The following is a 25,387-nucleotide window of genomic DNA, read 5'->3' as shown; positions in this document are numbered from 1 at the left end:
ACCAAGGACAGCTGTCCTACCACAGTGACATCACTAACACATCACTCACAGGATTCCCTTTGCTGTTTCATGCTCACTAAAGCCTCCGATTTCTTTTTTTTTTTTAAGATTTATTTTATTATTTATTTATTTATTTTGGTTCTTCGCTGCTGTGCACGGGCTTTCTCTAGTTGTGGCGAGTGGGGGCTACTCTTCATTGCAGTGTCTTCTCTTGTGGAGCACAGGCTCTAGGCACGCAGGCTTCAGTAGCTGCGGTGTGTGGGCTCAGTAGCTGTGGCTCGCAGGCTCTAGAGCACAGGCTCAGTAGTTGTGGTGCACGGGCTTAGCTGCTCCGTTGCATGTGGGATCTTCCTGGCCCAGGGATTGAACCCATGTCCCCTGTATTGGCAGGCAGATTCTTAACCACTGCACCACCACGGAAGCCCCAAGCCTCCGATTTTGACTCTCTTTGCAGGGGACAGCACAAATGGAGCAGTCACCATGACACCAAGTCTCCGGCCCTGTAGCACTTACATTTCTCACTACAAATTAACGAATGGCGATTTTACCTCACTCCTTTTTTTTGGCTGTGCTGAGAGGCATGCAAGATCTAGTTTCCTGACCAGGGATCAAGCCTGTGCCCCCTGCTGTAGAAGCGCAGAGTCCTAACCACTGGACCACCAGAGATTCCCTAAGAAATGGCAATTTTGACTAGGCCTCTTGTGAGTCTGTTTTTTCTTCTCTGAACCTGATCAATTCTGATTTTAGATTTGCAAAGCTGATATCCAGACCTCAACTCAGGGATAGGCATGCAGCCTGCGTGTGCAGTGGCAACCGCACCCTCACCCACTTTCTTAATCAATATGTACTGATTACTGACCACAGCCACAAATGGGAGAAAGCCTTCCGGTACTGCAGCCCTGGGCCTGGATGACTCACCAGCCTCTAACAGCCTGGTAAATATTTCTAATGGCAGTAGTGACATTAAGCGTGATTTCAGGAAATGGTGAGCCAGCTTACATGCCCCAAATCAGGGTTATTTTCTGGAGTACCGTCATCTGTCCATTCATAATAACGTATATCAAAAAATAGGACAAAGAGCAGTCATTGTGTCACTTTCTAAATGTTGCTTTGTACATGATTCACCATCTAGTGATGGCATTAAACTCTTGCATGTATCAAGGAGCAACATACTTATGGACTCAAAGATCCTTTGTAAGTAAACTGAGCGACATCCACCGGGCAGATATTGAAGCCAGGACATTGAAAACACGTTTATGAAGTGGTGGTTTTGCTTTTTTGTTTTTTTTTGGCTGCGTTGGGTCTTTGTTCCTGCATGCTGGCTTTCTCTAGTTGTGGCGAGCAGGGTCTACTCTTCGTTGCGGTGCATGGGCTTCTCAGCGCAGTGGCTTCTCTTGTGGAGCACAGACTCTAGGGCCGAGGGCTTCAGTAGTTGTAGCACATGGGCTCAGTAGTTGTGGTGCACGGGCTTAGTTGCTCTGCAGCATGTGGGATCTTCCTGGGCCAGGGATCGAACCCATGTCCCCTGCACTGGCAGGTGGATTCTTAACCACTACGCCATCAGGGAAGTCCCTATGAAGTGTTTATATATTAATAGCGTAAAAATTTTGTGATAGCCAAGTGCAAATTTAGAATATAAACCTGTAATTTAAAACTATTTTTGTATCCAACAAAGCCTTGTGTATAGAAAAAGGAAACAGATGAAATATACTAGGGTTAACAGTGATAATTTGGTGGAAGGATTCTAGCTGGTTTTTCACTTTTCTGTTTTTTTCCAAACGTTCTGTGAATCTTTATTACTTTTAAGTGAGATACAAAACACATTCTAACCCTCTAAGTTACCTTTTGAAGAAACGTATGCAACCAAGATGAATGAAAACAGAGACTACTTAAACGCCTTAAGTAATTTTCTCACTTGTTGCAAACAACAAAGAAAACACAGGATCAAGCATGTGGACTGAGGCAGGCTTGCAAATAAGCCAAAGATCTAATAAGACAGCCAATGCCAGGAATGAATTGTGGGGACAGCCGCCACCAGGCCTGCTGATGCAATCTTGAGAAGCAACATTTCCCAAGAAGGGGGAGGCTGGTTTAACCTGACCCACCTGTATCCAGAAGCGTCATTATGATGGGGGACACGAGCACACTGCTTTTGCAAATCCTCAGCATGATGCCAAATCCTTGGCCAGCACAAGGGTTGCTGTTTTGGTGCAGCCAGGGAGGATGCACCCCAGAAAAGAAAGCCTGAAGTCTCAGATTCTGACACTGCCAAAAGCATAATGAAATTAAAGTAGTATATCTGGATCTTAGAGGACCTCCAGCATTCTAGTTGCCCTGAAATCAAATGAGCCTTGAGCTGATGAATACACCCAATTCCCCTTCACCCCACTGTAGAAGAAAAAGCAGCACTCACTTTCCTAACAGATGTCTCGAGCACCTGAAGTTTCTGCAGCAGATTAATTCTTGCCTCTGCATCAAGATAATTTGCATTTGAAGTCTACTTCCAAAAGGATGTGGAGTTCAAACCATCACTAACACCAACCTTGAAACAAAGTGCCTCGGAAAATATGTCATAAAAGCAAACTGCTTCAAACTTATTTTTAAGACATCAATCCTGGGCAGGTCGCTCCGACCCATTCTTATTTTACACGAAACTTGCTACTACATGTGCTTACATTTCCTGAGAAAGGAAACAGGAAAGGAAAGGGCTGGGCTGGCTTAATTTGACCCACCTTGTGTCCAGAAGTATAATGACGGGGAGGGGGTCATAGTTAGACCACCTTTGCAAATCTAACAGCCACCTCTTTTGACCTTTCTTGCTCGCTCTTAAATTCCAGACTTTCTGTGAACAAGGCATGTCAACAGCGCCACCTCTGGGCGCAGTATGGTTCCGCTCCGCTTCCTAGCCCAGAATCAGCAGGAGGAAGTGCCCTCATTTGGGGGCAGTGGATCAAGTTGACTTGAGTCCCCTTAGAGGAGACGTGGAACGGTGCACAGGGCCTCCTGGGAGTCATTTCAAATGGGGAGATTCTGAAATAAGAAAAATTATCAATCCAATGCCAGGGGAAAAGCACAGTTCCTCACGTTTGGGGCGGGAAATAGCGCTGCAGTTCTTCGCTTCTTGATTCCTGCTGGGAAAGCACACATGAGGGGTACCCTGGGCTGATGGACAAATGATCTTAGGAGTAATGGGAGCTCTGCACCAATCCCTTCTCTGCTCTAGACCGACAAAAGCTAGACAGCAGGAATCACACGGCTCTTTGTACCCCAACTTGTTTGGGAAAGAAGAGAATGTGAGGGTCAGAGAGGTGGGTGGTCAGGCTGCGCTTGGCACACAGAGGGGCTCCGTAAACAATCTGCTGAGTCAATGAAAAAGCTGCTAGGAGAGACTTGTGCCCTGGGGCAGCCAGTGCTGCAGCTCTCAGCCGTCCGTCTCCCCGTTTTAGTCTGAGTCCCTGGTGCTCAACCACAGCTCCAGAGACCAGCCCCAGACCCTGCCCCTCCTGAAGCTCCAAGCTTCTAACTGGGACTGTGAAGTGAGGGAGACCCCGACACAGGTGGGTCAAGATCCAAAGCCTGGGATTTCCCTGGTGGCTCAGTGGTTAAGAGTCCGCCTGCCAATGCAGGGGACACGGGTTCAATCCCTGGGCTGGGAAGATTCCACATGCTGCAAAGCAGCTAAGCCCGTGTGCCGTAACTACTGAGCCTGCGCTCTAGAGCCTGAGAGCCACTATTGAGCCCGTGTGCCACTACTGAGCCCGTGTGCCACAACTACTGAAGCCTACGCGCCTAGAGCCCATGCTTCACAACAAGAGAAGTCACTGCAATGAGAAGCCCACACACCACAACGAAGAGAAGCCCCCTCTTGCCGCAACTAGAGAAAGCCTGCGTGCAGCAAGGAAGACTCAACACAGCCAATAGATAAATAAAATAAATAAATTAATGATAATAAAAAAAAAAAGATCCAAAGCCTGACCCAGGGCTATCATGCCATGCCCCAGACAGGATGCCAGGATTGTAGAGAAAGCGGTAGAACCACTGCTGCCAATGACCAGACACTATTCGCGCACCTGAGGTGGGGCAGGTGATAAAAATAAAACACAGTGTTTCTAGGGACAACACATGGTGTCGCATCTTTATTCTATGTCTGGTCACAGCAAATCTCACACAGCCAGACTGCAGCCAGGCTGAGTGCCCACGTGGCTACACGCAGCGAGAGGAAAGGAAGACCGTCTACTTTGTTGCACGCGAACGCTCTGGACGGGAGCGCAGCCGCCTCCCTAGCCACTCAGGGCCACCGAGGTCACAGTTCCATCTCCAGGCCCCAGGGACGTCTCTAAAGGGTGACTCCCATGTGGAGGGTCCAAAATCCAGGGCATCTCTGGGAACCAAGCTTGGTTCCCACAAGTCCTTCCGAGTCCAGGCTCTTCCACTGACTGGAGCGTCTGGAGCTGGTGTCAAGGAAGCTGGGGGCTGAAAAGGGGCCTCAGGCTGGACCACAGAGCAGCCGGGGCCCCTGGGGCTCAGGGCCGGCGGTCCTTCCTGCGGAGCTTGTGTCCCACCTGGGAGCCCCGCTGCGCAGCTCTCACCAGGCCTTTGAACTGTCCCTGCAGCCTCACCTTCTTCCTGCAGGAACAAGGAACGGAAAGGTCACATCTCACTGCGAACAGGCAGCCCCCCTTCCCATAAGGTCAAAAAGATGGCTCCCGGGGGAACCGGCAGGAACGGGGGGGAGGGGCACTGCCAGGCGGTGGGCAGCACGTGATCCGCGCAGACCACGCCCATCGTGTTTAACAGAGCAGTTCAGGTCCGTACTACCCGAAGGTGCGTGTGGAAAAGTAAAAGTGAAAAACTGGAGGAGGCTCGAGCAATGGAGCGGAGAGTGTCACAAGCACAGCTCCCCTCCCCCCCCCCGCCCCCGCCCCCGCCGTACCTGCGGTTGAGCTTGGTTCTATTGAGAGGGATGTAGGCATACGGGTCGAGCCGACCTTTCTTCGTCACGTCACCCTTTGCTTTCTGCTCACCCAGAGAAACAAGAGTCAGCCAGGAGTGCGGGCTTCCCTTTCCACCCTTGTCCCTGACTGGACGGGCTGCACCCTCCCTTCCCTTCATTCTCTGTCTCAGGCGGTGCCAAAGAGCTCCCGCGGCCCTGGACGGCCAGCCAACAAAGGCCCGGACTTCAGGTGCTAACAAGACTTCCGTGTGCCCCTCAGTGTGGCCTCGGGTTGGCTCCACAAAGGTGCCTCTCCAGGGCAGTGATGGGCACAGCTGCCCCGCACTTCCCCAGAGACTCTGCCAGGAGAGTCCTTCCCCCACCCAAAGCTCTTACCTTGGCCTTGTATTCAGCCCCGGGCGTAGCCTTCTTGGCCACTGGGCGATGGATGCCAGAGCCTCCCGCTAGAGGGGGAACACAGAGGCCACGAATCAGGAGAGGACAGGGCACCTCCTCCTGAGAGAAGGCGATAGGCACCTTCTCTTCAGAGAGCTGCTGGGGAGATAAGTCACAGCCAGGACTGAATGGCTGTCCCCTACCAACAAAGGACAGAGACCTTTCTCGAGAAAGGACTGTCCAGCGACTTGACAATTAGACCACTGGGCTCCTCAGACTGACTTGAATTCATAGAGACCTACCAGTGATCTCCGGGAATACACATTCTTGACGAGCATAAAATCCCCCACACTCTGCAAACTAAACCTGCTCCGTCTGCTCTAGGAGAAAGAACACAGGCTCTGAAGTCAGACAGACTTGTGACCTTGTGTGACCTGGGGTTCAACTCCCAGCTCTAACCACAGGCAAGTCTTTTAACTTTCTGGAGCCTCTTAAGCTCATCTGTAAAATAAGGAACTAAGGCTTAATTTCATTCAGACTTTACACCAACACTGTGAGATAGAAAGGCAGCTCTTATCCCATCATACAGTTGTGAAAACTGCAGCCTTGAGAGATGGAAGTGTTTCCAAGGCCAGTGTCATTTCCAGCCTGGACTTCCACACAGTCATGGATGGAATCCCACAGTGCCGACTAATGAGGGTTCTCTGAGATGACCCAGATGAATCTCCTTTATAGGTGAGAAACTAGAAGCTCAGAGAGGCAGCGTGACCAGGCCAAGGTCACACAGCTAAGAGCAGCTGGGCAAGCAGTCCTGAACTCAGGCCTCCTGCTGCATCGTGTGGTACTACTGCTTCTACACCACACCATCTCAGAGCAGAGGAAGCGAGCTGGGCCCTGGCCTGTGGGGCCACAGAAGGAAAAGGAGCCCTGAAGCTCTCCAGCTGGGTGAGGATGCCGTCGGGCTCTGAGGGTACACCCGCTACTGGGATCAGGGACTTCCAGCAAGAGCCCCTGGACCTCCAAATGCAGAGCAAGGGCTCTGCTGTGCAGGCCTGGGGGCAGGGGCCCTGCGGGGGCTGCCTTGGGGGGAAGGAGGCAAAGGTGAGGCAAAAGAGGCCTCTTCTGGCTTTGGGCAGCCACCTTGGTACCTCTAGCAGCTACTGCGGGAGCTCAGAAACCGCTGTACAGGGGAACTCTCTGGGCAGGTCTCCCAACTGCCACCCTCAACATAGGCCAAATCTGGCCTGACTCAAGGTCAGAAAAGAGGCAGACACCCCCCGGGAGAAAGGTGGGCTGCAAGTTTTAGAAAAGCTTGGGTGAGTAAGGTAGAGATGGGGCTGAGGAGCTCCCCAGAAGGGCTGGGGGTTCTGTATACAGATCTCCTAACCCCCAGGCTCTCCCTCGCCCCGAGACCTCCTTGGTCCCCAGCCCAGTCTCAGGCGACATGTCAGCCAGTCTTTGCTGGTGCCACCTGAGTGCAACCAGGCCGTACAACCGATTGGCTCTGCCTGCAACACACCCCACCGAGTGCAGGGGACAGGGAACCTGCTCCAAGAGAGAAGAGAGGAAGCCTCACCTTGGTACTGAGGGGGCATCTCCAGCTCCTCGTCATCAGCCTCTTTCTGCTTAAGCTTCTGTCGCTTTTTCTATAAAGAAGGAACAAGCAAAGTTCATAAACGAGGGAACGTGCACTAATGACAGCAGTAAAAGCTGTCGTAAGCTGCATTAGTAGGAAAGGTCCTCTGCCAAGCACTCAATCCCCTATACAGATGAGGACATGAAAGCTCAGAGAGAGCAAGTACCCAGGCAAGGTCACAGAGCTGGGCAGTGCAGATGCAGGTTCCAGCCCAGGTTCTCACGGCAGAGCTCACCTCGAGGGCTCCACAGCTAGGCCTCTCCATGCTGAACTCTCCCCACGGGGCTACAACTGCCTGTCCGGGCACCTGGACCTCGGTTTAGTCCAGCCTTCCTAATGGGGAAAATGAGGTCCTCGGCCTCTTTGGGAAGAACAGCTTTACTGGTGCTTCGCCTCGCATGACCTCCACGGCACCCTCCCCGTTAGTCAAACTCACTGATCTCCAACTAAATGCCAGGCCCTGGGGATACAGGGGACAAGACCCACTTCCCATGCTCCAGGGGCTCTCAGGAAGGTGGAAGACCCCTGCTCAAGTCAGTCTTCATGGCCGCTCGACAATGCTACCATCCCAGGAGCTGTGAGCACGCGGCAAAGGGACAAGCCAACTCATGCAATCACACTCAACAGGAAGCAGCTCAGCACACACCGCCCGCCAGGCGCCGTGTGGGGCGCTCCGAGAGGGAGCAGTGGGCCTGACAGCAGCCCAGGCTGCCAGGAGATCTGAGCCTGGAAACTGACAAGCGGGCAAGGCCACTGTGCGGGCAGACCTCAGCCCCCAGGGCTGGCTGCCCCACAGGGCCTGTCCCACACTGCCCGGGAAGCAGTGCAGATTCAAACTGCAGATTCCTGGGGCTCAAGCTCCCCAGGGACCCAAGGCACCTGCGGAGCATTCACTGGCTCGGGGCCAGGTACAGGGGCAGGTGCGCCAAGTAAAGGGAACAAGGCTGGAGCACACACAGGTGTGTCTAGGCAACTGGCGCACACACAGGTGTGTCTAGGGACCCGGGACCCCTAGTTCTGTTGGCTGAGGCCCAGCGGAGGGGCCTCCTTGTGGAGAAACAGAAACCAGCTGGAAATGTGGCCTTGCCTGCATCACAGAGGTGATAGCGCGACTTGCTCTTGGTTCAGCTGGGGCCTGGCAACAGTTCTGCCCACTGGCAACTGCAGCTGTCACCTGCACCCCAGCATTTTATGCTCCCACAGCTGAGGGCAGAGGAGTGAGACGGAGCAACGGTCGTGCAAAAAAGGCCCCGGGATCCCGGGTGGTGGCTGCCACGAGTCCACCGTGGAGCACGGCCACCCTGGAACCCGCTCAGTGCTGTGAGACAAGGCGCCGTAGCCCTGCTCTGCTGACCTGGGGGCCATCCTTCCACAGCTGCAGTCAGCTTCCTGGCCAGGAACAAGGGTAGGCTGTGGAGGGACTGCAAAGCCACCTGTGAGGATGTGGCTCAAGGAACCAGGCAGCCTTCGGCCAGGAAAAGATTTCCAGGAAAAATACGGTAACGACGATGATGAACTGCCACCCCTTCCTCAGTGTCACTACGTGCCACGCACTTTACATATAAGCTGGGGTTTGAGCTCAGTCTGGGCCCGGAGACACACACTTTTAACAACCCCTGTGACCTTGGGCTACCGTCCGTGACCCCTCTGGAAACAGGGGTGGTAGAGGGCCCCCACCTCGGGGGAGGATCCGTGAGGTGGTGCGCGGGGCCCTCGGCAGTCCTCAGTGGGGGGCGCCCCAGCCCTGCGAGGAGCCGGCCCCGGCCGCCTGCACAGCACCCGCCTCGGTGGAGAGACAAGGGACCGTCTCCTCCCTTCAGCTGGACAGCGCAGCCCGCACTGAAGGAAGCACCGGGTGCTTCAGAGGGAGCCACGCCCCCTCCGTGCCCTGCAGAGGGTCAGCCTGACGCTGCGGGCGCCGCGACACCGCACGCTCCGGGCTAACTGCCGTGCGCGTCCCCGAGGCTGCAGCGAGCAGTCAGGAAGCAGGGCGGGGGAGTGTGCGTGGAGCCGGCAGACAGCAAGAAGCTACGAGGCCCAAGGTGTCGGGCCGAGGGCCCCCGCCCTCCAGCAGCAGGAATTACTCACACTCTTGACGCCCACGTCTTCCATCAGGTCTGCCATCTCTTCATCCTCGCCTGGAGCCGAAAAGAAGAGAGGCCTGTGAGCGCGCGGGAAGCCCCCGTCTTCCCAAAGCCACACAAACTCCCCGCCGCCTCCTCCCGGCTCATCAGGCTGCGAGCGCTGCCAGCTGCCACCCCAGAAGACCTGTCCTGTGGAAGAGGGGACACCTGAACCCTCCCCCTTCCTCCTTCCCATCCTGGGCCCCGTGGACGACAGCCCCGCAAGGAAGTGCTGACCTGACTTCGAAGGTGAATACAGCTTTTTTTTTTTGCGACTCTAAGAAAGCCCCAGGCTTCCTGGGGAGCCAGGCACTCCTGCAGCCCCACATACAGTCCGTTTTGCTGGGAAGACTGCCTTATTCCCCACTTAAGAACCTTTCCACTACTTGCTGGGCATTGTGTGGGGAGAGAAAGAAGTATGAACCAACAAAAAGCACAGGCAACAAAACAATGATAAATAAATCAGACTCCATTAAAAATTTTAAACATGTGTGTGTCAAACGACACATCAACAGGATGAAAAGGCAGCCTACGGGATAGGAAGGTATCTGCAAATCATACATCTGACAAAGGGTTAATATCCAGAACAAAGAATTCCTATAACTCAACAACAGAAACAAACAACCCAACTCAAAAACAGGCAAAAGGACTTGCGTAGACATTTCTCCAAAAAGATAGATGGACAACAAACATGAAAAGATGCTAAATGTCGCTAATTATTAGGAAAATGCAAATCAAAACTATCATGAGGTACCACTTCACACACATTAGGATGGCTACTATCAATAAAACACAGAACAGCAAGAGTCGGTGAGGATGCGGAGAAACTGAAACCCTTGTGTCCTGTTGGTTAGAATGTAAAATGGGGGAAAACAGTATGGCAGTTTCTCAAAAAATTAAAGACAGAACTACCATACGATCCACTTGTGGGCACATACCCAAAAGAACTGAAAGCAGGATCTTGAAGAGATATTTGTGCATTTATATTCATAGCAGCGCCATTCACAACAGTCAGAAAGTGGAAGCAACCCAAATGTCCACTGTTGGGTGACAGACAGACAAAATGTGGTCTAGATACACAAGAGAACAAGTCCAGCCTTAAAAGAGAAGGAAATTCTGACACAAGCTACGACATGGGTGAACCCTGAGGACATTATGCTAAGTGAAACAAGCCAGACACAAAAGCACAAATACTGAATGATTCCACTTACACGAGGTACCTCGACTCATATTGAAATTCACATTCATGCAGACAAAAAGCAGAATGGTGGCTGTCGGGGCTGGGGGAGTGGGAAATGGGGAGTCGTTGTTTAATGTGTATAGAGTTTCAGTTTTGCAAGACGAAGAGATAGGTTGCACAACAACGAGAATATACCTAACACTGGTGAACTGTACACTTAAACATGGTTAAGACAGTAAATTGTATGTTGTGTATATTTTACCATGATTTTTTAAAAAGCTATCAGTGCAAAAAAAAAAAAAGAACTTTAAAACTGATCAGCTGAAGGAAGACAAACTGAAGTGAAGTCAACTAACAACCAAATGTCACAGGAAGTAAGTGGCTGAGTACAGAAGCCTGAACAGTCCCTGGGCTCGCCAGGAGTTCTGAGGGAACACGGCTCAGGCTGAGGGGCCACAGAAAGGCCACAAAGAAGGACTTGTGCTGGATCTTACAGAATGGAGAGGGTCTGGGAAGGTGGTGGTGGGTGGGGGGTGTGCATTTTCAGCATCAGGAATCCACGCACAAGAAGGGAGCAAGAAGACAGGATACACTGAGGGTGAGAAGAGGGCGGGGACGAGGCCAGATCAGGAACTAGCGTCGCCACATTTACCCCCGGTACGTCTATACGCTGTTCGGGTCACTGTTTCATCTTCACAACCACCCTCTGAAATAGGTACTGGTGTTACACCCACTTCAGAATGAGGAAACCGAGGCACAGAGATGAACTGGCTGTCTACCATCACACAACCAGTACGTTGGGGTGTGGGGGCAGCAGTGACAGCCCTGGTTGAGAGGCTGCAGTGAGAACTACAACAAAGAGGAAGACAAACGTTAGAAGACCTAGGCTGTTGTGGTCTTACATGATACGTAGAGATACGCGCAGAGAGGGAGCAGGACTCGGAGATGCTACACCCGGGCAGCCCCTGGACAACAGGAGACGATGACTAGGGAAGCTGGGAGGGTCTGGCTCTTTCTACCTCTAAATGAGCTTCCAGGCCTCAGCCAAGGTTACACTTGGAATAAAAAAATGAAAAAAATTTTGCAAAGGAGGAGGACAAGCAAACAGAACAGAACAGAACAGAGATCACCGGAGTGTGTCACACATGGTAAGAGGAAGTACTGCCTTTTCAACGTTTTGTTTGAATTATGGAAGTATTGTATACGTGGCTGGGTTACAACATAAAAAGATTTCTTCATGTGGTCAAAAAAGTTGGAGAACCTCAAAACATTTGAGAAAGTTGCCTGAGATACAAGCTCCTTAGACCTGTTTTTACCTATGCTTCCCCCAAGGGGTCACGAGTGAACGCGTGAACAAACACACGAGTGAATGGAGCGTGAGCGAACGTGCGCAGCCCTGGTCCCGGCCGGCAGCAGCTGCGCCCCCCGGACGGGCAGGGGGCCCCACCTTTAGCGCCTTCTTCTTCCTCCGCCTTGGCGCCATCACCGCCCTCCTCTCGGATGATCAGCCGGCCGTCGGCGCTCACCTTGAAGCCATGGTCCCTTCTCTTGCCCCGTCCCGGCCCAGGCTGCGTGGCTGGTGGGGCAGAGGCGGACGGTGAGGAGGTGGAAGGCCAGTCTTGACCGGCTCACACCCTCGTCATAACCGACGAGCCCGGGTCTGTGCCTTGGACGGGTGCCCGCAGCACAACGATGTGTGCATGTGGGAGGTGAGGGTGTCCACCGGCCTCCCCAAAGACCACCCCACTCCCAAACCTGACCCAAGGCAAGCCTGTCCTCTGCGGCCACGGGCCAGCCGCTTCTCGCTCACCCAGGACTCGCTGGGCCACCTTGGGGTCCAGGAAGTTGAGGGGCTCGTCGCCGCCCCCCTCCTTCAGCCACGCCTGGCGCCTCTGGCGGGCCAGCCTCCGCTGCTCCTTGCCCCGCCCCCTCTCCTCCTCCTCGCCGTCCTCATCCTCCGAGTCAGCCAAAATCTCCTCGATGCTGAGGACACAGAAGCCCCGCGTCAGGGCACTCCAGGAAAGGCAGGGCAGCTGGGCCCGGCCTGGGCAGACTTCGGGCTGGGGAAGACCAGGTGCCCGTGCCCCGTCACGGGTCTCACCTGTCGCCTTTGCCCTGGAGGGGCTCCTCCTCTTCCTCCTCCTCCTCCTCTTCCATGGCAGCCTGGTGCAGGGCCCGGTGCTTCTTGGCCCGGGCCTCCGCTTTCCGGATGTTCACCAGGACTTTGTGGTACTCCTCGGGCAGCAGCTTCTTCACCAGATCGAACCTGAAGCAGAGACAGGCCGGTGAGGTGCCCGGGCCAAGAGGGCTATCCAGAGCAAGGTGTCCAGCCAGGGCCCTTCCGGCCCCCTGGCCCGGCCGCTTCTCAGCCGCGGCCCTGGTGGGACTGGAAGCCCCTCAACTCCTCCCCCGCTCCCCCCCAGTCAGGGCACAGACCCAAACTTGCGGATGAACTTGGTGAACAGGTTCCGAAGCTTCATGCGGAAGTGCCGCCGCATGTCGTCTGAGAGATTCCCGATGGCTCCCATCTGCAGGGCAGAACGCCGGGGCCTCAGGGGGAGGACACGACTCCCGCCATACCTGCCCCCCATACCCCCATATGGGTTTCTCCTGGTTGCACGCATCCCTTCTGCCGCCCTGCATTTAGCTCTGGCCGGACGGCTCTCCAGCCTTCACGAGGCCTGCTCGGAGAAACGTGTGGCCGGCAAATATTACCTGGTGTCCCTCAGTGGGGCTGGTGGCGCAGGGTGCCCGTGATCCTTTAAAGGCTTGTATAAACCCCAATCCCTCCAGGACAGGTCACCGCTCAGGCCGTGCTCCCCAACACTGGCCCCAGTCAGGCAGCAGGCTTTGGTGGGCGGGGACACGCCATCCTAACTCTCATCTGCCCCTTCTTGTCTCGGCCCAACCCAAGGCCAGATGCGAAGATGACAGGAGAGAGGGACCCAGAGCCCTGATGTGAGTCAACCCAGCTGGCAGTGGGAAACTGAGGCGGTGGGGGCAGCGGACAGAGGACTCGGAGGACAGCCCCAGCTTGCTGCACGCCTTACGCCCAGCAGGAGGGGGCCAGGGGCCCAATACCAGGGGGCTCTTCAGGCACTTCTGCAGCCCAGCAGGGGTGTCCAGAGGAGCCTTCTCAAACCCGGAAGGTCACAATGCAAGAGGGAAAAGAAAATGGGAGATTTGGGGCCCTGCAAGGGAGGGCACAGAGTCGCAGTTCTGTTCCCAGGAGTGCTCTCACTAGCACTGTGACCTTGGGAAATCTCTGGCCTCAGTTTGCCATCTGCAAACCAAGGGGTGGCCCTGCCCACCGGCCCCTGCCCTGCAGAGCCCCTGATGCTATGGAGGGGGCCGTGTCGGGCGACAAGAGGCAGCCTGGATGCTGTGCCCCTTGACCTCCACCAGGTGGGCCTTTTCCTGCGGGTCCCCTCCAGGGCTCCTGCACAAACTTCTGCTGCGCAAGACAGAGCACAGCTAAAAAAGTGTTCGAAGCTGGCTGGCCTCAAGGCTCACTGGGTCTCTGCCGGCAGCTCTCGGGCCTTGCTGCCACCTGCCGAGGAGAAGGGGACACTCACCACCAGCTGCACGTGCTTGGCCATGTGTACCACGTCCATGACAACCACTGCCACCTTGATGAAGCCCAGTGCTGATTTGACCACGTCGCGGGTGCGGGACGCCAGGAGCAGGCACACGTTCTCCAGCAGCTGCTCCACCGTGCTGGTCCCCATCAGACCTGTGGTGGCCAGAGGGCCACTGTCAGAGACACCCAGACCCGAGACCCCTGCCGGGTCACAAGAGTGGGAGCTGACCCCTGGGGGATTTCCGTGTGCCTGGCATGGGTCTAGTCACGTTCCGCCAGTATCTCTTCTAGTCCTTCAGCCACCCTGTGAGCAGGTGCTGTTTCTCTCCCCCATTTCAGAGACAAGAGAGTAAGCTTCCAAGAGGTTCCTAAGTTTGTTCAAGGTTTCACATGGCTGCTAAGAGGCAGAACCGGGACTAAAATCTGGGCATGGGACCTAACCGCCTCCAACCCACTGACAGTGGGACGAGGGCAGCTGTGGGATGGGGAAAGCCAAGCTGGGCGGCAGAGCGGGCAGGAGGCGGTCAGGCTTGGCTCCAGCTCTTCATCCTCCCTCCCGGGGCCATTCTCTGTTCTGGTAGCCACCCTGTCCTGACCTCCTGGTCATTTTCCTGTGCTGAGGGCTTCCTGGGCCTTCAAGGGAATAGCATTTACCTTTAAATTCGAAAAGCAGGTGGGTCAGGGCCAGGATGCTGCTGCTGACCATGGTCACAGTGCCCACGAGGCCGGGGTAGATCAGCACGAGGTAGCGCTGCAGGGCCTCTGGGGGGCAGAGGGCAGGGGGCGTCGCCCAGGGCAGAGCCCGCTGTGCACGCCGCAATGTGGGCCCAACAGGGGAGGGGGGATCCCAGCCAGAGAGGAGCAGCCTGCCCCGGGCCAGGGCCAGACAGCTGTCCCTGCTTTTTCTCTCTGACTAGTGGTTGTGGGGTGCCTCCTCACCCAGGCCGGGAGCCGAGCATCCACCCCAGCCCCACGTCACCCGGGCCTCACCTTCCTGGTCTGGGCCAAACCTAAGGAAAGCGTGGCCCATCTCCACCAGCAGCGCGAAAGCGTTCTTCCGAGCCCCCACTGACACCTCCTTGGTACAGAGGATCACCTGCCCAGACACCCCCATTAGCACGGGCTCCGCCGTTGGCCACCCCGGGTTGGCAGAGTGGACAGGTAAGGGCACTCACGTTCCCAGGCCACCCCCCTCCCGACCCCGCCCTCCCCGAGCCCGGCAGGCCTCCAGGAGCCACGCTCCAAGGAAGCGCAGAGCACACACGCCGCGCCGCCTCACCTCGGGGACCAGGGCGCCGAGGAACTCCTCGTGCTCGGCTGACAGCTGCCTCACAATGTGCACGAGGCACTTCAAGCGGGGCTGCGGGACAGGGGACAACGGTCAGGGCCCTCGGTGCCACCGCCGCCCCAGAAGCCCTCTGGGCGTCTCTGTGCTGGTCCTCTGGTGTTGCCCGACCCCCTCAGGCAGAGCAGGGCCCCTGGCGCGCACCCTCTTGGCGGGTGAGGAGGTGCTCTGCAGCGAGTCCAGCAGGGTCTTCTTCAGGTCGTCCAGGTGGCTCTGCACGAAGCGGGCCCCGGGGCCCTGCGGGCTGGCGCACACCTCCTCCAGCACACGGTAGGCCTTCTTCTGTACCCCGTGGGCCTTACTCTGGGAGGGCGCACGGCGGACAGGGGTGGGTGAGAGAGAAGGTTGGGGAGGTTCCCCACCCGTCCATCACCCCCACCCTCCCCACCCAGACCAGCAACATCCACAGAGCAGCCACATGAGCTGCGACCGGCCCTGGAGGGGACTCAGAGAAGCGGGCCCCGCCCTCTGGAACGTGTGACCTCTGACAGGAGGACAGGGAGAACACGGACAGTTAGAGGCTAACTCTGGGCCAGGCAGGGGACGCCGAGGGGAGCCTTCTGCTCCCCCGGGACACCACTCCTGAGGTTAGGTGACCCTGCCCCGGACTTGTGTGTCCGCCTGTCTGTTCCACTTGGAGCACGTCGCACGCTGTTGGGGAACTGCTTCTTATAAACGTTGCGGTGGTGACAGCTTTCAGGAAGTCACACGGGCCTGACTTCTGCCTGGTGGTTAGCCACAGCGGGCAGGGGTGAGCGCGTCATGCAGGGGACCCAGCATGTGCAAAGGCACAGAGAGAACTCTTAAAAGCAGCCTAAAGAGGCTGCAGTGGCAGCAAGGGGATGAGGCCGGGTGGGGTGAAGATCAGGCCAGGAAGGGATGGACCTAGTGAGTCAGGCCTCGGCTCTACAAGAGGCATCTTAGCAGGTGAGGCATCTGAGCATAGCATCTCAGCACGGCCGTGCATTTGTGTCACCCTGGCACCTACGTGACAGAGCACAGGGCTAGACAGGTACAAAGGACAGCCATGCCACCAGAAAGCAGATGAAGACCCGATCTCGGGCAGCAGCGATGCACGGAGATAAGGAGACAGGCCCCACCCCCCACCAGGAGCCCCCTTTCCCCGCGTGCGGTCGTGGGGGGCTCCCGGCCTCCGTGCTCACCTCCAGGTAGGGCCGGATGGTGGAGTACAGCTTGCCGATGGCGGCCTCATCAGCATGGGGAGCCAAGGCCACGACCAGGTCCAGGACGGACAATCTGCTCAGCAACAGGAGACCAAGGAGGGGCTTAGCGGAGGCTGGGGAAGGGCATGGACTACCAACGTCGTCACGTCTACCGGGTACGGGGGAGGTGGGAAAGGTCAGGGCGAGGAGGACAGGGAGCCTCAAAGGAGCCCGTGCACAGTAATCACTGCCTGTACCTAATCCAGCACTCACAAGGTACCAGCACTGTTCCTGACGCTTTGCCTGTATTTATCCCCTCAATCCTCACAGCAACCCTGTTGCAGGTACTATCATTACGCCCATTTTACAGATGAAGGCATAGAGTACAGAGTAGATAGGTAACTCATCCAAGGTCACAGCCTGTAAGTGGCAGAGCTGGGATCTGAACCCCAGCAGCACATCTCCAGCGTCCTCACCCTTCCCTAGCAGACTACTATGCTTCTCGAGGAAGGAGGAGCCAGTCCGGCCTCATGGTAGAGCTGGGACATTCACTATCTCAAGACTTTCCTAAATTACTCCAGAGAGAAACACAGGGCTTCTGCTGGACACACCCTCAAGCTCCCTGAGCTGTCCCAGCTCAAATGGGGCACTTACCTGGTAAAGTCAGAGCTGACAGGGTCCAGCACCTTCTCACTGGCTTTCTCCAGGAAACCATTCACCAACTAGCAGCCCAAAGGGAGAAGGTGGGATGTTGAAGAGAAAATTCAGAGCACAGCAGGTCACAGAATCGCACCCTCTTCTCTTCCCCCTTTTCTCCTCCACTTTTAGGAGCCTCAAGCCCAGCCCACTGCTGGCATATGGTCCCCTGTTCTTCTGGTGGCAGAGGTCCGAGTGAACCATGGTGGGGACGTAGGGTCTTGGCCTTTCTAACACCCCAGTGCAACACTCACCCACTGGAGACCGCTCCCCCTCCTCCTCCACCAGCTCACCTGAGGCTCAGTAATGGTGAGGTAAGTTTTGATGGTTTCCAGCACGGCCCGGCGGGGGGCTGGGGTGTCCCCGGCTGCAACAGGCTGCCCGTACAGGTTGAACAGGATCGGCAGAAAGTTCTTCGCAAAGCGGCTCACCTCAGCACGGTCGGCCTCTGGCAGGAGAACCAAAGTTTGCACCAAAGGGCCAAGAGATGCCCCTGCCTCAAAGGCCACTGGGGCTGCAGCCCAGAGCATTCCTTTGGGGGACCTGCGACAGGGTCAGGGGTTTGGGGCTTCTCTGGGACAGGAGAGGCTGAGGCCAGAGCACAGAGAACAGGGGCCACCACAGTCTATGGGGCCAGCCGAGTGCCAGCCCCACATGAAGGCTAGACAACTCCCGGTAGCTGCCAGCACATGGAGAGTAAAGAAAGAAAAGGGGCAGTTTTCAGTGTCCTACTAACTCCTCGGGTCCCCAGTAGACACTCAGGTCCTTGCAAAGGATGAGCGGTGGCCCAGGCAACGAGCTGGCCAGACAGGGTCGGGGCCTGGCGCCACAGCAGCCACCCGCCCCAGCCCCGACCCCGCAGCCCACACGCACCCGCCTCACAGCCCTTGGTGATGAGGGTGCGCAGGGCCTGGCACACAGGGACCCGCAGGTCTGGGCGCTCGCTGACGGCCGTGCCCAGCGTCCGCGCCAGCCCTCTGAAGGCGGTGGCCACGTCTGTGGGCCTCGTGCAGAACCCGGGCAGGAGGGTCCAGATCTGAGGAGGGAGGGGACGATAGCGGAGAGGGACTCCCGGCAACCTGCGCCGCCTGTCCTCCCCACGCCCGACCCCTCACCTGCCACTGGAGCGTGTCGTAGATCTTGGACTCCACTGTGCTGCCCGCCTGGGCCAGGTCCATTGCTAGAGGGACACAGGACACAGCATGACTCTGGGCACGCTCCTGGCCGACAGGCCTCAGTTGTACCCAAACCAAGAGCCCAGTGATGAGGACAGGAACACGGGTGACTCCCCCGCTCCACGGACTAAACGTAACACTTGTTACTGACAAACACTTGTTTGTTCTGAAAACTAAAAAGACCTGTGTAGAGCAGAAAGCGATGTCTCCCCACAATCTCTGCCCCCTCAATCTTCCTCCCCTCTTCTGACTTTCTCATATCTCTCCAAACACGTGCACACTTTCAAAAACATAAAAAGGACGGTACTATACATGTCTGGTTCTGAAACCTTGTTTTACTTGACAATAAAAATAAAGTTTGTACCATTTACCGAACAATTTCTACGTGGCAGCCTGTGTGATGTGCACTTCCATGATTATTCCTTTACTCCTCGCACCAGTGCAACGCCTGTCCTCATTTTACAGATGAGGCGCAGACCCGGGGGCGGCGGATAAACCTGCCTGACAGCACCCAACTGTGGAGCGGCTGAGATGTGAACCTCATCTGCTCAGCTTCCCATGGACTAAGCACAGCCATGGCCACGTCAGGTGTCTTTCCTTCTCTACAGGGAGCATCCTGTGTCCCACGGCAGCGCTGCACCACGACTGACCTCACTGGAGCCCCACCGGCGGATGTGTGGGCTGTCTCAGGGTTTTTACAAGGAGTATCTTTGTATGTATAAACTGGTGTGTACTCAGTCTAATTACTCCTCTGAGGGGAGAAGAGGCCCCTGTCTGCCCGCCTCGGGGCAGGTCCCGCACTGGGGGTGTCTGGCCATGCCCCGGACGCTGCGGACAACGGCACTCCAGCACTGGCTGGCCACTCGCTTGACCCGGGGAGGCTACTGGATGTTCCAAGGCTGAGGTGCTGGACCAGGAGCCCTTCCTGACCCTCGCGGCTGAAGCTCCAGGACTGGGGTGGGCGCGTACCTTTCCTCTTCAGGGTGGTAGCCAGAGGCAGGAAGTAAGTGGTAAAGAAACCAAGTCGCGTCTCCCGGACGTGGTCCCGGATGACGGGCAGCAGCCAGCTCCGAGGGAAGTCCAGAGTCTCTCTGGGAGGAGCAGGCAAGGCCTGGTAGGCAAGCGGCGACGGCCTGCGGCTGTCTCCCCACCCGGCCGAGAGCAGCACAGGCCCTGCTCTGGCCTCTCCCACTGACCCGCGCGGCACGCAGAGATGTCACCGAGGGCGCGGACACCCTGCCAGGGGAGGCTCAGCCGTGCGGCTCTCCGGGGGCTGGTATGGAAGCCAAGCGGGGTTGCACTTACTCAGAGCCATCGATATCCAAAGGCACCGCCTCTAACACCACCTCGGGGCCCATGCTGGCCACCGCCGCCCCCACTGCGCGGTCCAGAGCTGCCGTGTGGGGGAAGTGGGGCGAGAGGCGCAGGTCACACAGGGACTGCAGGCACTGCAGCAGAGACGAGGGACCAGACATTAGGACGGGCTTGCAGAGCAGGCACCCGTGGCTGGGTCTGGGCCAGAGTCTCCCGGAGGATGAGGACAGGAGTGTGGGCCCAGGTTACGCTCCAGGGAGAGGTCCTAGACCATTAAGCAAATTTAACCCTCAGATGTGTCTGACCCCTCCTCAATGCCCCGGGATTTAAAAAGAATTCTGTATTTGTTAGTAACGTGTAAAAACCAGGAGATTTTTACATACAAATGCAGATTTCCAGTTTATCCTGAAAAATGGGAAGGTCTGTGAAGCGCAGACCCACACGTAGCACTGCGGAGCAGCTGCCCCGCGAGACAGAGCTGCCGCCTCTGGTCCACCGCAGCCCCCAGAGCCCCCTGGCGAGCCTCACTCCTCGGGGAGCCCTCACAGGAGCCGGGTTTGCCAACCTAATCTAGTAGGGCCCGGGCCAGGCTTCTCAAGGAAGCCCCTACCCTCCCAGGGTGGCTCCTTTTGTCCAACCAGCAACAAGGGGAGTCCGTGAGGAAGGCCCCACGAGGCCGGGAGCTGCTCCCCCGCTGCAGGGGGGTCTGCGGCCTGTCCTCAGGCCCCACCCGCTCCGGAGCTGGGAAGGATCTCTGGGTGATCCCTGAGCCTTAAGTGGTTTACTCCGGGCTGCAGTAACCTGCCTGGGACCTAAGGCTGCCTAAAATACTATGCTCACGTGTTACAGAAAATTTAGAGAATTAAAAACTAAAAGAGGGGTGAGGGAGAACCACACTGGTTCCCTGAAAGTTTCAAAACCATCAACTCCAGCTAAAACTAGTGAGCAGGCGTTGCGGGGGGGGAGTAGGGGTGGGGGATGGTTCCGTCCCTCCTCTTGCTCTTCCCACACTGGCCCAATCACCTTCCTGGGGACACAGTACTGGGTACCTGCTGGGGACCCCTGGGGGGCAGCAGGGTAAAGTGCTGAGGTAACAGAGACACGTGCCCCTCCAGGAGCCCACCTTCTAACAGTCCCAGCACCGCCTCCTGCCCTGACCCAACCCACCCCTACTCACCTTCCTCATCACAGGGTGGGCCTGCCTCCCACACGCCTCAAAGAAGACACACAGCAGCTGCAGCACGGAGCTCCACGCCGCGTGGAATCTGTACGTCAGGCCCTCCTCCACGGCCCTGCCAAGCGAGTGGGCAGTCAAGGCCACGGTCATGCTCCACGGGGCCGCGACCAGGAAGTCCATGGCTAGCCCCAGGAACTATGACCACAGCAAGGGTGGGACCCCAGGAAAGGTCAAGGGGGAGAGTACCAAGTACTCCCTGTGCTAAGAGTTTCATTTATGTAATCCTCACACTTCAAGAAAAAGCTGTGAGGTAGGTTATTTGCTCCATCTTCAGATGGGGAAACTGAGGCTCAGAGAGACCGAGTAACCTGCTGGTGTCACTCTGTCAAAGTGGGCCTCCAAAGCCTGTCCCATGTCCCTCCAAAGCTGTCACTGTCCCATGCTTTCTTGGGCCTACAGAGGCGGGAAGATGGGGTAGGAACAGGTGGTCCGGGCAGAGGGAGGAAAGCCGCAGCAGTTGGGGGGCCTGGCCGGCGGCTAGCCCCTTCTGGCCTGTGTACACAGTGGTCAGCTCATCTCTCGAAGTCGAGCCCTGGAGGCTTCAGGCAGGACTGGCCAACAGGAGTCAGTGTGGGGAAAGAGGTGAGCTGGGGGTGGGGCAGTTCTATTCCTCAGTTTTCCAGAAACTTCATTCCAGGTATATCCACAGGAAACAGCCTATGTCCTCACGAGGAACAGAACCCAAAGCACCACACCTTGGAGCCGGGCAGACAGATCCAGAGGAGACACCAAGGATCCTAGCCCCTTGGTGCTCCGAGGCTCCTCACTGGAGGATGGGAGGACCAGGGCGGTCGGTGGCCATTTCTGGGAACAGCTCCTCTCACAGGCGTGGAGGGCAGCACAGCATGTGAGTAACACTGGACTTTGTGGTCAGGCTGCCACTTACGAATTGAGTGACCTCAGCTTTCCCAATCTGTAAAACGGGGTGAGCACCTATCTCCTAGAACCATAAGGACTACCAGTAGTTTCCATTTATTGGGTGCTTAACTACATACCAGGTAGTATTCTGAGAACTTTACATATATGACCTCACTCAGTCCTCACCTCTGTTAGACTGATGAGGACCCTGAGGTGCTGAGCGGTGGAGGAAGTCGCCCCGGATGATGGGCCCCCAAGTCCACACTCATGGGTACGACACCATGGCACCTGGAGTGTGGCCAGTGCTCAAACCGACAGCAGCTGCTCTGGCAGTGTGCACAGGGCCCACCACAGTGACAAGAGGAGTACGTGTCAACGTGAGGACCTTTCCACAGGCACAGCTCACTCCCTCCTAACGCAGAGGCTGTGTTCTCACCTGAACATCTTGGCGACGTACTGGGCAGGGCCCGAGGCCGAGGAGGTCACGGAGCCAATGTCAGCCATGTGGGGAGCAACACACTCCTTCAGGATCTCCTGCAAAGGAGGCCACAGCTGTTTGCGCCCAAGACAGCCCCCTAGTGCCACTCAGCCTTCCCAGGTGACGGCTTCTTGAAGCTTCTAGGAAGCCCATCCCCACCCCAAGAACCTCCTCCCCGGGACACAGCTGGAGGCCTGGGGCGAGCTCTGGGAGAGACAGGGCAGCAGGAGACCCTCTGAGGCTCTTTGCTGCCCTCGCTAACGCTGGGGCTGGGGGGCTGTAGTACCTGGAGGCACTGGGTGGCCGCTGTCACCACCTGTGAGTGGGGGGAGAGGAGGCAGGTTGTCGCAGTTCCAAAAAAGCGAGGGAGGTGGCCCAGCCCCAGGTCCCGATGCAGCCTGTCAAGACAAAAAGTTTCTGTGGGGCCTGGCCCTGGGCCTCGGGGACTCAGATGGCTCAGGTCTGACAGCAGTCACAGATCTGTGGAGCCCTACAGGGCCCTTCTGATGGGCAACTGTAGAAAGTGCTGTCATGCAGGTGACAGCTACATGTGGTAAAAAAATGCAAACAGGTCTCCAGGATATAAAATGAAGGGCATGCCTTCCTGGGAAGATGGACTTCCCAGGGGAAAATCAAGGTTAAATTTCTCAAATACTCTTCCAGAAGTTTTTATGCATACACAAACACACAAAATAATAATTACTAACATTTATGTAACAATTATCACGTGCTAAGCACTGGTGCAACAATAAACATTAATTCACTTAAATCTTGCAAAAAACAAAACCAAAAACCCTACAACAACTGAGATTAAATCCTATTACAATTCCCATTTTATAGATGAGGAAACTGAGGCACAGAGAAGTTAAATAACTTGCCCAAGGCCACCCAGCTAGAGGGGGGTGGGGGGCGTCAGGATTCACACCCTGGTAGTTCGGCTCAAGAATGCAAATAATCATGCACCTTGCTTTTTCTCAATACATCTTGGAGGTCTTCCCACATCTGCATGCACACATTTACCTCGGTTATTTCTAACAGCTGCCTAGTATTCCACTGTTTGCATTAACCAGTACCCCCGGGCCACATCTAGGTTGCTCCTATGTGCTTTTGCCATTACCTATAGTGCTACAACAAACATCCTACAACCATGGAAGTCCTCCTGCAGGATAAACCCCGAGAAGTGGAGAACAAAAAGATGTGGCCATTTGCTGGCACCTCCAGGTAAAAGGCGGTATGGTGCAAGAAAAAGGACGTGGTGGGCCTGGCAGGCCTGGGCTAGAGACCTGGCTTTGCTCCCTTGCAGCTGCGTGACTAGCTAACTCGCAGTGCTTCGGTTTCTGGTTTATGAAATGAGCTAAGACCTTCCTCATGGAGTGGTGTGATCAGTGAAATGAAACATCGATGCAAAGCACCCAGCACGGTGCCTGGGGGAGAGCAGGCCGACAGGAAGCCTTCAGTGGAGGGAAGGATGACACAGTGGTCGAGCCGCCGGGGCCTGGGGACCCTGGCTCCAGGCAACACACAATCACCAACTGATATTCTATTTTATTCTCGGCCTTATTTGGCAAAAGTGGAGCTATCTAGTGGCTACTATAACAGTGAGTGCTATGACAGAGATGCAAAACAGAAACTGGGTTCGCAGGACTGAGAAACCCAGAGGAGGGGACCATTAACCCAGGCGGGGAGCAGCGTGGAACCGCAGGAAGCGGATGATATCCTCTGAGAAGTCAACCAACTGCACAGGGTGACAGCCAGGGTGACAAGAACCAGGATGGCACTCGGGCCCCACCTCTCGGTGGGGAAGGTGCTCTCGGCCCTGTTGCTCCTCACAGCTGGCTGGTAAATGCTCTGGCAGGAGAGAAAGGCAGCAGCCCTGGCTAACACAGGCTGTGCTACCCTGTCTGCCTTCTCAAACACAAGAGCTGGTCCGCACACACTCAACACAGAACCGCCGCCACCCCCAGAAAGTTGAACACCTTCCAGCTTCCGGCTCACATCCCTCCCATTGGCGCTGCAGGGTAGGGAGCCTGGCTGGAGGCCGCGGGACCGCCCTCCACCGCATCCCTACCTAACCAGGTTGATGTGGGCTTTCTCCATGACCTTCAGCCAGGCCAGCAGGGGCTGTAAGTCATTCTCGCTGGGAACGTAGTCATACAAGGCCTAGGGGTGGGACAGAGGATGAACAGGTGACTGAGCAAGTGTGTTCAGCAGCAGCCCAACGATAGGACCCCTTCCCATCCCTAGCAGACAGCACATCCCCGTGACTGTCCTTTCTCTGCTCCGAGAAGCCCTTCCGCTTCTGCTTCCATGGGAAAAAAGTCTCTGGGAGCAGTCAAGAATAACCTGGGTCACACAACCCTTTGTGAACCTGACAGAAGCCAGAACCCTTCTCCAGAAAAATGCACGTGAGCATGTGCACATACTTTGCAAACAGTTTGGGGGTTTGTGTCCCCTTCCCCGACTCCACCCAGAGATCCCTAACATTGAGAGCCCTTGTTCCAGGTACCTGTTAACACCATGAAACCACGCTGAATAGTTTAGCAGGTTAACTGCCACGAAGTCAAGAGTCAGGGCCCCCAGCTCCCGTGGACACTGATGCAGCTTTGGTGGCCGGTCTCCCGGCTGCCTGTCTACCCGCTTCCCACACTGGGGCAGCCCAGCCCAGCCTATCCAACCTCACTCTGCAGACAAGTACCAGGGCTGCCCCCCAGCACGGCCGTGCCCCCCGTGCCCCCGCCCCGCCAGGTCTCACCGTGATGATCTGGGCATTGAGCTCTGCCGGCAGGGTACCCGGGCTGGGCCTGGCATGGAAGAGGCTGTGAAAGGCCTGCATGGCACAGGCTGTCACCAGCTGCAGAGGACATGGAGGCTTAGTGGGGAACCCGCTGCAAAGGCCACAGAGCCCTGGCCTTCTCAACATCCCACTCCAGCCGGTGGGCTTGGAGACCCGGGCCCCTTGAACCTCAAACATGCCCCCTACATCTGGACACTCAGAGGACTGCTGCTTCAGTGAGTCTGGGCAGCCACCGAAAAAAAAAAAAGATTTAAACAAGGACCATGGAGAAATATGAACAAAATGTTTTTTAACATAATGGGCTGCAAATGGTTGGCATACTATAATATTTTATAGCTGTATTTTCACGTTCTTATGTTTGCTTATCTAAAAAGAAAATGTTGGGAAGGATACACAGCAAGTTGTCTGTACAACTTATCTCAGGAAATAAGACTTGGAGGGAAAAAGAGACTTCTATTTTTTACTTTATATACTTCGGA

General features: G+C 56.1%; 1 protein-coding gene across 1 annotated transcript in view; it reads right to left on the bottom strand.

The window, feature by feature from the left end:
• Positions 1–4,123: 4,123 nt before the first annotated feature.
• Positions 4,124–25,387, bottom strand: part of RRP12 (ribosomal RNA processing 12 homolog) — a 28,925-nt gene continuing 7,661 nt past the window's right edge. The window contains exons 9-34 of the mRNA XM_057735879.1: positions 24,867–24,965; positions 24,183–24,274; positions 22,401–22,512; positions 22,073–22,170; positions 20,719–20,833; positions 19,533–19,675; positions 19,197–19,318; positions 18,168–18,232; positions 17,926–18,088; positions 17,346–17,500; positions 17,011–17,078; positions 16,357–16,450; positions 15,338–15,496; positions 15,128–15,208; positions 14,839–14,944; positions 14,503–14,610; positions 13,844–14,001; positions 12,705–12,796; positions 12,370–12,534; positions 12,079–12,251; positions 11,716–11,844; positions 9,054–9,103; positions 6,906–6,975; positions 5,330–5,397; positions 4,934–5,016; positions 4,124–4,626 (exon numbers count right to left, since the gene is read on the bottom strand). Coding sequence (XP_057591862.1) covers positions 4,524–4,626; positions 4,934–5,016; positions 5,330–5,397; positions 6,906–6,975; positions 9,054–9,103; positions 11,716–11,844; positions 12,079–12,251; positions 12,370–12,534; positions 12,705–12,796; positions 13,844–14,001; positions 14,503–14,610; positions 14,839–14,944; positions 15,128–15,208; positions 15,338–15,496; positions 16,357–16,450; positions 17,011–17,078; positions 17,346–17,500; positions 17,926–18,088; positions 18,168–18,232; positions 19,197–19,318; positions 19,533–19,675; positions 20,719–20,833; positions 22,073–22,170; positions 22,401–22,512; positions 24,183–24,274; positions 24,867–24,965 — 2,871 coding nt within the window. The 3' untranslated portion in view covers positions 4,124–4,523. The remainder of the gene's footprint in view (positions 4,627–4,933; positions 5,017–5,329; positions 5,398–6,905; positions 6,976–9,053; positions 9,104–11,715; positions 11,845–12,078; positions 12,252–12,369; positions 12,535–12,704; positions 12,797–13,843; positions 14,002–14,502; positions 14,611–14,838; positions 14,945–15,127; positions 15,209–15,337; positions 15,497–16,356; positions 16,451–17,010; positions 17,079–17,345; positions 17,501–17,925; positions 18,089–18,167; positions 18,233–19,196; positions 19,319–19,532; positions 19,676–20,718; positions 20,834–22,072; positions 22,171–22,400; positions 22,513–24,182; positions 24,275–24,866; positions 24,966–25,387) is intronic.

The sequence above is a fragment of the Hippopotamus amphibius genome, chromosome 5, assembly GCF_030028045.1.
Source record: "Hippopotamus amphibius kiboko isolate mHipAmp2 chromosome 5, mHipAmp2.hap2, whole genome shotgun sequence".
Classification (NCBI taxonomy): Eukaryota; Metazoa; Chordata; class Mammalia; order Artiodactyla; family Hippopotamidae; genus Hippopotamus; species Hippopotamus amphibius.
Note: the sequence above shows the minus strand (reverse complement) of the source record. Positions and strands in the feature narration are given on the sequence as shown.